This window comes from Elephantulus edwardii, unplaced genomic scaffold (genome assembly GCF_000299155.1).
Source record: "Elephantulus edwardii isolate Elephantulus edwardi_28Jun2011 unplaced genomic scaffold, EleEdw1.0 scaffold00072, whole genome shotgun sequence".
Classification (NCBI taxonomy): domain Eukaryota; kingdom Metazoa; phylum Chordata; class Mammalia; order Macroscelidea; family Macroscelididae; genus Elephantulus; species Elephantulus edwardii.
In genome coordinates, this window is record NW_006399822.1 from 2921622 (window position 1) to 2932215 (window position 10594).

At 53.5% G+C, this 10594-nt stretch overlaps 1 protein-coding gene across 1 annotated transcript in view; it reads left to right on the plus strand.

Annotated features, from left to right (window-relative positions):
* COTL1 (coactosin-like 1 (Dictyostelium)) overlaps window positions 1-10594 on the plus strand; it is a 45735-nt gene that overhangs the window by 25484 nt on the left and 9657 nt on the right. Inside the window, exon 3 of the mRNA XM_006888797.1 lies at window positions 1417-1574. Coding sequence (XP_006888859.1) covers window positions 1417-1574 — 158 coding nt within the window. The remainder of the gene's footprint in view (window positions 1-1416; window positions 1575-10594) is intronic.

A 10594-nucleotide genomic window follows, 5' to 3' on the forward strand; every position in this document is an offset into this window, starting at 1 on the left:
GTCTGTGACAGCAGCACTGGATGACTGAGACAGTGCACTGTGGTGTCTGTGACAGCAGCACTGGATGACTGAGACAGTGCACTGTGGTGTGTCTGTTAGAAAGTCTGATGACTTAGGCACATGGCCAGGAGGGACTGATCCTTTAAGAAGGAACTCATGCTTGGAAGGATGGAGGGACTGTGTGTGTGTGCGTGTGTGGTGTCCACTCTCTAGACTTCCATGTGTGGTTGAGGCTGGACAGACACCCTGGAGATGGCCATGCCTTTGACCTCCACTTGGCTTTGTCTTTAGTCTGATGGGTATCTGGCGAAGCCATGGGCTTGAACTCAGATCTGTCAAGTGGTCATTTGGGTGTTGGTGACAGAGAAGACAATGACTCCCCTCCCTCCCACCACCCTCCCTTGTCATTGCATCACTTTGAAGATCTGTCAAGATAATAAAATAGAAACTATTTTAGATAAGGAAAAGGGCTATGGCAGTGCAAGTAGTGATGTGTTCTCTTTAAGAAAGGAAGGTTGGGGGCCCCTGCCTGGGGCTGGAGTGCAAACCCCGTGTCTGCCTGCTGAGAGCTGTACTTGTCCTTGCTGCCCAGGGACACCTGCTCCGCGATCGGCGTGGACAGTAGGGCTTTGTCATAGGTGTGCATGGAAAGGAGCAGTGAAACGGCCTTTGTCACCTCGCTAAGCCCTGCATTGCACATGGGGACCGGCATGAGGACTGCGTGTAGGACCTGGGAAGAGAGGCCTGGCTGTCCTTGGATCTCCCGTGCGCCGTCTCTCCCGTGTGGTCTGTTGGGAGCTGCAGGCACACAGACCCCATCCATTCAGCAGCTGACAGCCAGGGTCTGTGTGTAGCAGAGTCCTCAGAGGGCCCCAGCACACAGCCACTTCGAGAAGCTCCCTCCACCGCACTGGTGGGTGTTTCTCTGGGAGATCTTGGGGTTCTCAGCTCCTTCTCAGAAGTAGAAGTTGCACGAGAGCAGGCTCTTGGGCCTCGGCCCAGGCTCAGTGCTGGCGTCAGGGCCACTCGCTTTTGCCTTCTTGTCACTTCTTTAGTCCCATGTCGTTCCCTCAACCTGTGGTGGGCTTCGCGGCTTCCTCCTGAGCAGCTTCTCCCTGTTAGAGGACAAGAAGAACCAACAAGTTTCTGTTTCCTCGATAAGCTCCCAAGCTTGGACTTGACCGTGTGAAGGGAGGGGCACAATGTTGGCATTACAGCCAACTGGACCCCAGTGTCCACCTGGCTGTACTGCCTTGGGAAGGACACTCAACCTCCATTTCTCACCTGTGAAATGGACATGAGAGCTTGATGTTGCCGAGAGGCGTGGGCCCAGGGTCGGGCAGGGTCATCCTCTTGCTTGGGGAAGCGGTCCCAGGCCTAACCGAGGGCTGTGTCCTCTTTCTGTGTCCACCACAGATGACGTCCGGCTCTTCGCCTTTGTGCGCTTCACCACCGGGGACGCCATGAGCAAGAGGTCCAAGTTTGCCCTTATCACGTGGATTGGCGAGAACGTCAGCGGGCTGCAGCGAGCCAAGACCGGCACCGACAAGACCCTGGTCAAGGAGGTGGTCCAGGTAACCCAGGCTTCTCTGAGGGTCTGCGGCTTCTTAGCCACTGGACCACCTGGGCTTTTTGCTTAAAACATTAATGACGTTATAATTAGAAATAATACAGATTTATGTACTTACCAAGTGAGGAGACATAGTCCATGGTTCAAACCCACCAGCCACTTGGGGAGAGAGAGGAGGAGGGTCTTTTCCGGTTAAGATTACAGCCTCGGAGACTTGGTGGAAGGAACCCAAGGCAGAATGGAATTGATGGCCGTGGGTTCTGGTTTGGTTCAAGTGTCAAGCTTACCGGGACTGCAGTGAAGTGCTGTAAGGTGGAGGCACTGTTGACGGACATTGTTCTCAGTGTCAGTGAGCCGACTGACTTGTGGTGACCCCGTACCCGTCAGAGCGGAGCAGAGCTCCGTAGTTCTCAGTAACCGGTGTTCTGGAGGTCCAGCCCCGGGTCGCGGGGCTTTATCCCAGAGCTCTGTCGCATAGCTGCGAGCACACTGACCTGCCACACTGTCCTGGGACTCCAGACGCCAGCTTTGGTTTCAGTTGGTGTTTCTCACAGGTGCCGTCAAGTTGACCTGCCTCACAGTGACCCTCTGAAGAGCAGATCTGAACCCTGCCCCGTCCTGCCCCGTCCTCTCCATGTGTGTCAAAGTCGAGTTCATTGTCACAGTCACTGTGTCAGTCCATCTCACTGAGGCCTCTTCTCTTTCTCTGACGCTCTGCCTTTCCAAGCATATCTTTTCCCAAGGACTGGCCCCTCCTGACATCCTGCCCAAAGGACAAGAGACAGAGCTTCACGGTCCTGGCCTCTGCGGAGTTCCTGATTATGCTTCCTCCAGGACGTGCTTGTTTTGTTCTCTTGAACATGCATGGGATACTCAGTACTCTTCTCCAACACCACAACTCGGCATCATTGATTCTTCTTCTGACATCCTTAGTCATTGTCCAGCTTTCACACACATAACAAGTGATTGAAAAGATGATGGCTTAGAGCAGGTGCACCTTAGTCTTTCAACAGACACCATTGCTCTTTAGTGGTTTGGCGAGGTCCTTGATGACACATTTCCTCAGTGCATCATGTCTTGATTTCTTGACTGCTGATACCATGGTGTTAATTGATGGCTGGCATTAGATTTCTTTAAATCCAGAATCTTTTCCATTTGGTCCGATGGGCCACTGACTTAAGGAGGTTCTCGAAGGAGTCCTGGTCACAGCTCATTTGTTTGCAAGCATGAATCCGGGCTTTGCAGTGTCCGTGCTGGTTCTTCTGTCCCGTGTCCCCTTTCAGACAGCACCTTGATGGATGGTTTGAGCAGAAAACATTTCTGCCTTGAGGATAGTTTCCTTATGAGACGATATGGCCGTGTGCTGAGCCCTGGCGTGTCGCATGAATCTTGTCATTATTGCTGTTGATCCATGGTGTCTAGTCGCCTTCCAAAGGCTCGCCCCAGAGTCCTGGCCCCCAGAGACAGGAAGGAGCAGCCGGCACCTCCTTCAGACCTTCCCGCAGGGCCCCTCTCTCTGCCGTCTCACCTGTGGCCTGCTCCTCAGGTGCATCAGCCTTTAGGGAAACTGAGGCCCAGGGTCGAGCATGCCCAGACCCACAGCAGGCTGTTGGAGTTAGAGCCTAAATCAAACCCAAGCCCCCCTCCACTGAGTCATTGTGGACTGAAGGTGACCCTGGAGGACAGAGCGGACTGCCCTAGGACGTCCAGTCTTCACAGGAAGCAGACTCCCTCATGTTCCACCAGCACTCTGGGGAGGGAGCCAGAGGAGGTCAGTCAGGCGTCCGGCCCGGCCTCTTCGTGTGTGTTCAGTGTCAGGCTGAGACACAGCATGCCCACAACTGGGGAAGAACAAGGCAAGACTAACCCCAGAGAGGGCGTGGGCCACAGTAGAGGCTGTGGGGGCATGAGCATGGGAAAGGGGGTGGGAGGAGGTGGACAGCTGCTACCTGGACAGGTGGCCTGAGACACGGGGCAGCGTGAGGAAACCCCTCCCCCCCCAGCATCATTCCTGTACCACAGTGGAACTGTGGGGACAGGGCAGTCAGGACTGCGGGGACGGGGAGGTCAGGACAGCGGGGACGGGGCGGTCAGGACAGCGGGGACGGGGCGGTCAGGACAGCGGGGACGGGGCGGTCAGGACAGCGGGGACGGGGCGGTCAGGACAGCGGGGATGGGGCGGTCAGGACAGCGGGGACGGGGCGGTCAGGACTGCGGGGATGGGGAGGTCAGGACTGTGCGGACAGCGTGGTCAGGACAGCAGGGACAGTGGCCAGGCCAGGCCGTCTTGGTGGGGGTCAGCCTCCAGGAAGCAACGTGCTCGTCTTACACAGTGGTTTGCTCCTCCTGACTCTTTTCCTTTGTTTTCTGACATCATACAAGTGTCTGCTGAGCCGGGCCTCCCCGGGGCATCTCAGCTTTCAGCGCTGAGGACAGAGAACACCTAGTATTTCCTCCAAGAGGGGGAGGGTGCCTAGCACAGAGAAGTGCAGAAATACCCAGCAGGCAGGTGTGTTGATGAGTCCAGACCTCAGGGCGGGGTGGACGTGAGGTCTGGCCTGTCCCCACCTGGCCTCCCGCACTCCAGGGACACTCCCTCTGAGGGCCTCTTTCACGTGCTCACGTGGAGCTGTGGTGTCAGCCAGGAATATTGAACATACGTGGACTCCCAGGACGGACAGCTGCCTCAGAAGGGCAGCCAGGGTGCTCCTTAGAGATGAGGACGGGCCTCCCTCGTGTATGCTTTGGTCATGTTACCAGGAGGGACCAGTCCCTGGAGCAACAGAGGGTGAGCAGAAAGAGGTGGCCCCTCCACGGGGTGGACGGACACAGGGGCTGTGACACTGGGCTCGGCATGGCCGTGGTGGGGAGCATGGAGCAGGACCGGACGGGCTTCCCTTCGGCCGTCTGTGGGATTGCTGTGAACTTGCGCTGATGCGCCAGCACCTGACAGCAACATGGTGTGTTTGACCGTGGCCCTGCTCGCGTGGGTCAGAATGACGTGCCCAGCCCCACGGTGATCTCCTGGGCTGCTGTGCTGTGGTGATTCTGGTGCCTAGGAAAGTGCTGGCACTCAGCAGGTTCCTGGAGAGAGAACCAGCTCTGTTTACACAAGTTCTGGTCTGTCTTGCTTCTTTTTTTTTTTTTTAAATGTTTGGGTAGTTGTTTGGGTTTTTTCACACTGGTTTACTTACTAAGTTCATACACATTGTTTTTCACACCGAATCCTTCCCTTTTCCTTCACCCACCGTTCCCTGTCTTGTTTCTTGTCTTATTTCTCGAAGCACCAACCCCACTGCCCCGGAGCCAGTTCCCGCTCTGAGTAGAACCGCCCTGCAGGGTCCCCAGCTCAAGTGTCCGCAGGAGCAGGCAGCCTCACCTTTCTCCCACGGAGTGGCTTTTGGGTCTGAACTGCTGACCTTTTGGGTAGCCGCTGGACAGAAAGCTTAGAGGGAACGGGTGGGGCCAGGCGGAGAAGGCAGTGTAGTGAGTTCAGGCGGGCCTGGCCATCGTAGCAGCCTTGTGCTCCGCTCAGGGACCATCCGTATTCTTCACTGCTCCCAGGACTCCAGCTGCTTGTTTTCATGGTGTGTGTTAGGTTTCTCCCAGTGGTTTGTGGAAAGATTCTTCATCTCCTTCTGGGGCTGGGCAGAGCACCTGGGGCTGGAACGGGGCCAGTGGGGAGGGTGCCTGTAGCTGACGTCTTGATTTGTGCCTGGTTGAAAAGGAGGGGCATCCTCTAAGCATGCTGCTGTGATCGCGTAGTAAAGGGGGAGGAAACAAGCACAGCCAGGTGGTGGGAGACTGGGGACCACTTCAAAGATGGGGATGTATTACAAGGATGAGAAACCAAACCGAAAGAAAAGCAAATAACCAAACCCACAGCCTAAAGCGTCAGGACCCTGCATTCCCTCCTCTCTGGCCATGTCTCCCGTTAAGCATAGCAGAATGGCAAAACTGACCAATCCCCTCCTCAGGGTTCACATACCTCAGACCAGCAAGGACAGGGTGCACTTCATCTGCATAGCAGCATGCTGTCCAATACCCTGATGGGCCGCAAGCACCTCATTTGCATAGCCACCCTGAGCATTGTGAGGGAGTCACAAAGACTGTGTGGCTAACCTTAACCCAAACCCCTCAGCCATGGCGTTGATTCCAACCCACAGTGACCCTGTAGGACGGAGGGGAATCGCCCTGTAGTTTCCAGGGCTGTGTGTGTTTGTGGAAGCCAATGGCCTCACCTTCCTCGCTCAGAGCAGCTGGTGGGTCCCCAGCCTTCAGTCAGCAGCCCGGTGTTTAATCCCAGTGCTGCCTTCCCCAGATGGGTCTGCCACCTCCTGGAAGCTGATCTCCTGATCAGCTCTCCCTTCCACTGCTCCACACTGTACGGTTCTGCCCAGGAAGGTGTCAGAGTGGGTTCAGAGCTTTGCTGACGGAGCCTGGAGAAGTGGGTGCAGGCAGACCTGTGTGGGTGTGTGGGGTGTTCCCATGTGGTTTACTGAAGTGGAAAGCACTCTGCAATCTTTGCATTTTGTCTCCTGAGATCCCCATCCTCTGCTTTTTCCTCTTCTGTGCCAAAAGGTGCGTGGTTTGAACCCACGAGCCATTGCACAGGAGAAAGGCGAGCCAGTGCTTCCATAGAGCTGTGCGGGCCCAAAAGTCCGTGGGCACGTCTGCTCCGCTCGGCAGCTCCCCCTGAGCTGGAACCCATGAGGGCAGTGAGGTGGGGGCTGGCCTCAGTGGTATGTTTCCACCCTGCCCTCAGGGGCCTGCTCCTCTCATCAAAACTTCCAGCCCCAGAAATGGGACGGACAGCCGCCATGAACTGGAACTGAATAGACAGCAGCAAGTAAGAAGAGAAGTTTACATACAGAAGGAGGTGTTCTGGGACGGTTACCAGGGAAGACCAAGGGGAGAGTGGAGACTCAAAATAAGTAAATGGTTCATAACAAACAACCCTTTGCCGTCAAATTGTACCTGATTCATCATTGAGCAAATTTTCAGAAGCTGTAAATCACACAGGAGGAAACGACTCATCTTTCTTCCTTTAGAGTGGCTGGTGGATTTGAACCACTTGCCTTTGAGATGACAGCCCAACTCTTTAACTACTAGACCACCAGAATGCCCTGAATGGAGCAGTGAGGGGAAAGGCTATATACAGGAATGGGCTGATCAACACAGCACGACTAAAGAAAGGAAAGACGCAGAGGAGTGCCCGGGAGATAGAGTCAACAAAGATAAATGCTATTACACTCTTAATTCTCAATATCAGCAATAAGAAGCCTTAATCTACAAGCGGATGTATAAATACACAGGCAAGACCAACAGATACACCCATGACCGCACAGAGGTCTGCCAGCTCTTTCTAGCTCCACGTTAGTCTAGTCTCCAACTAGCCCTGTATATAGCACAGAAACAGTGGGCAAGGCTGAGCAAACTCCTTAATCAGAACCAGACAGGCCGAGGGAATGAGTTGCTGGCTCTGAGGGCTTGGTCTCATGGTTCTGGGAGGACGTCAAGGTCAGCTGATGTAGCTGGGCCCACAAAGGCAGCGTCGTTCATCCTCTGGTGCGTGGTGGCTGTCCGCTGAAAAGCTTAGGAGCAGACATCCAGGATGAAACTGTTGATCTTCCACTGCCCAGAGCAAAGACAAGTGAAGAAAAGCAAAGATGTAGCAAAGCAGTTAGTCCAGAGGACGAGAAAAACTTCAACTTCCTGACCCTGAGACCAGAACGGGCTGGTCCCCAGCTTCCGTCTCTGCAGAGCCTGGATGGAGCTGGAGAAGCTTGAAAAAAGCTCAGAAATGTAAAGATGAGGCCGACTGATGCTGGAGAGCCCCCAAGACTGTGACCCCTGGTCACCCTTCGAATCTGGAATAAAACCATCATATTTCAGCTTTCAGCCAAACGCTAGACAGTGAGGGAACTATTGGCAGAGAGGGGACGATGTCACTCCTTAGAATAACCAACTCCATACAGGCAAACAAGCAGCCCCTGCCCAAGGATAAACCACAGAAGAGAAGAAAGGATGGGAGAGAAGGATTCATGGATAGGAGAGTCACAGGGAGGAAGTGGGGAGAGTGGGATTACATCCTGAGCCTTGCAATTTATGTTCTAATAAAAAGTATATATGAATGGTTTCATGGAAACCAATTGGCTTTGTAAACTTTCCCTCAAATTGCAATACAAATGGAGGAAATTAGACATTGCTAGCTATCTTTTGACAGTGACCATCTTTGCCTATATATGTTATAATTTTTATTCTTTTTTAAATTATTATTATTTTTTGTGCATGTACCGTCAAATCAGATCTGACTGGTATAGGAGGAGATTGCCCCTCCTTTCTTTAGCAGAGCATCTAGCGGATTTGAACCTCGTACCTCTGGGATTGCAGTACAGCTTCTTGCCACTAGGTCACCGAGCTCCCTATATATAATTTTTTAAAATTTCTACTGAAAATTACGTCTGGAAACATATTCTCCAAAATGGATATGGCCGAGGAACAGCAACAGCAACAACAAAAATTCTAGGCAGTTTGGACCAGGTGGAAATTGAAGATTGAAAGCTACATTTAACCTAGCTCGTCCAGTAAACCCGTAATAAAGAATCCCAAAGCCCCCTAGCAACCTGTGATAAAGAAGAAATGGGTGTCCAAGGCTGAAAGCCTCAGGAAGCAGCCTGCCTCGTCTCTCTTCCACAGAGCAGCTGATGGGCTTGAACGACTCACCTTTAAGTGGACGTCTGAGGGCTGGTTCACTGCCACCAGGGCTCCTTCCCAAAGATCACCAGGCAGCAACTCTCTGGGCTCTGTATTAAGAGGAATTCTGGAAGCTAGGTCTGGACTCCATGAGAACAGTGCTACGATCGATTCGTGATGTCTGCCATGGACCCAGGAGGAGGACAGAGGTCCAGTTGCCACATTCTTGCCTCATTTAGATGAAACCAGATAAGGTGGATTAGGAACGTCTGTGAATGTGTGTGGTCAGGAAGGTAGAGGAGCAGATCCAGGAGGTCATCCAACACCTAGCGACATGGTGACCTTGCTGTGGTCGGGGGACAGGCACGTGGGTACTGCTCCGTCTTTTTGACCTTTCTCACAGCACTTTATGATGTCACATCTGGCTGCCATCTGCCTTCATTCAGTGCTCACACTGTGTCCACCCTTAAGGTATCCAGATGCCCCTCTCTGGCCCTCTCCCTGGGGAGGCAGGATTGTTCACTGCCACGTGACTCTTCCCCTTCCCCCCAATCTGTCAGATGCTACCCTACCCCACACTGCTGCTCCTTCGCCTTGTCCGTGAGGGTGCATGCGTGTTCTGATAACTTGTTCTTTCTGAGCAAATTACATCTTGCCAGTAGGAACTTTTCAGCCCTGGGCTTTTAAGCACTTGGAAGGATTGCAGGAGGGGTCCAAGAGGGGGCTGCAGTTGAATGCCCTCAGGCTTGGAGGCTGTGCCCCTGCTGTTCCCTGCAGGGTGTCCTCTGTCCCAGCACAATAGCAGATGATGGGAACTGGTTGTTATTCTCCAGCTCTCCAGGGTCGCTGGTTTAGAATTAATCTTCACCCACGTGTGGGAAAGATGGATTAATGCAGCCGGCGGGAGCCTTGCCCACCTCCTGCCCCTTCCTGTGCATGTGTGTTGGCAAAGGTTGAGCTGGCCTGAGGTTGGCATGTAGTTTTCATTTTGGAAGCTGATCCCAAGGCAACTTTCCTGGTCCCACCCGTAGAATTCTGGCATCGAAGAGGGGACTCTCCGCTCCCTGCCAGGACTTGGCTGCACACCTGTGCCTGGGGGTGCGACAAGGACCTGAGGCCTTTTCCAGGCCCTCTTCTTTCACGGAGATGGAGACCGGGGTCCAGAGCCACTGAAAGGTTCCCCAGAGCTTCCCAGAGCCCCTCCCTTCTCTCTCTTCCCCGCCCCCCGCCCCCAGATGCTCACAGAGACCCCTAGACATCCTAGGGCAGGGAGCTTGGCGGGGATGTGACAGAAGTTAAACAAGCCTGTGTGTGCTGGGAGAACGAGTTGCTTTTTTCTCTCTCTCAATCTTGGAGGCAGCAGAGATCACCTCCCCTCCCTGGCCCCGATTTGTCCTCTGCACATTTCCGATGGCCCAGGCTTAATGGTCACAGGCTTTCTTCCCAAACCTCCCCCTGCACCTACACTGTCCACGGTAGTTAGCACCCGCCCCACTGTCCAGTGCTCTGTGCAGAAGAGCAAGCTTACACCCTGTCCAGCAGCTGAGCCCATCCATGTCCTGGTTGTCCTGCTGGCCTGAGCGTCCCCCTTTATTTAAAAATCAACATGAAGGACTAAGAGGGCACCGTGGGAGCACAGATGGGACACTGACCCCTCCCTGGCCTCACTCAGGGTGCTTCGCAGAATTCCTCTCCAGCTCACTCTCCCCCCCACAGTCCTGAGATTATGAAAAACGATGCCCAGGGATTCTTGAGCACTTTGCTAGGTGCCAGGCATCAGGCACACTCATGCAGACCTCACACTGCTGGAGCCTGTGGGTACTGTCACTGTACCCATTTGCAAGTGAGAAGACTGAGGCTCGGGGAGGCTGAGTCAGATTCTCAGGTGCTTGGACAGCTGCCATGTCTGCAGTGGGAGTTGGCTTGTTCGCAGCCCGAGTTAGAACTGAAGCTGAGTTTAATGCCAGACATGAACAGTCAGTGGCGTGCTACCTCACAGCCAGCATGGGGAAATATTTACGTCCTTTTTAGAATGTGCCCTGCAAATAGACACTTCTCTGCATGCAGAGCTCTGGTGCTGGATCCCACCTGCTACCTAGGCTCACCTCCGTATGGAAGATGCTAGACTCACATCCATCCAAAAAGCAGATTGATTTTTACATGGCAGTGATAACTGCTTATGGTAATAGTTACAATATCTAGCCAGCCCCTTATTGTGCTTTGCATTTCCCTGCAGCCACCTCCCTGTTTATTAGGGTTTTTTTTCTATAATTATATTTTATTAATTTTCATAAACATTTACAGAGATTTTGGGTTTCCATTCATTCA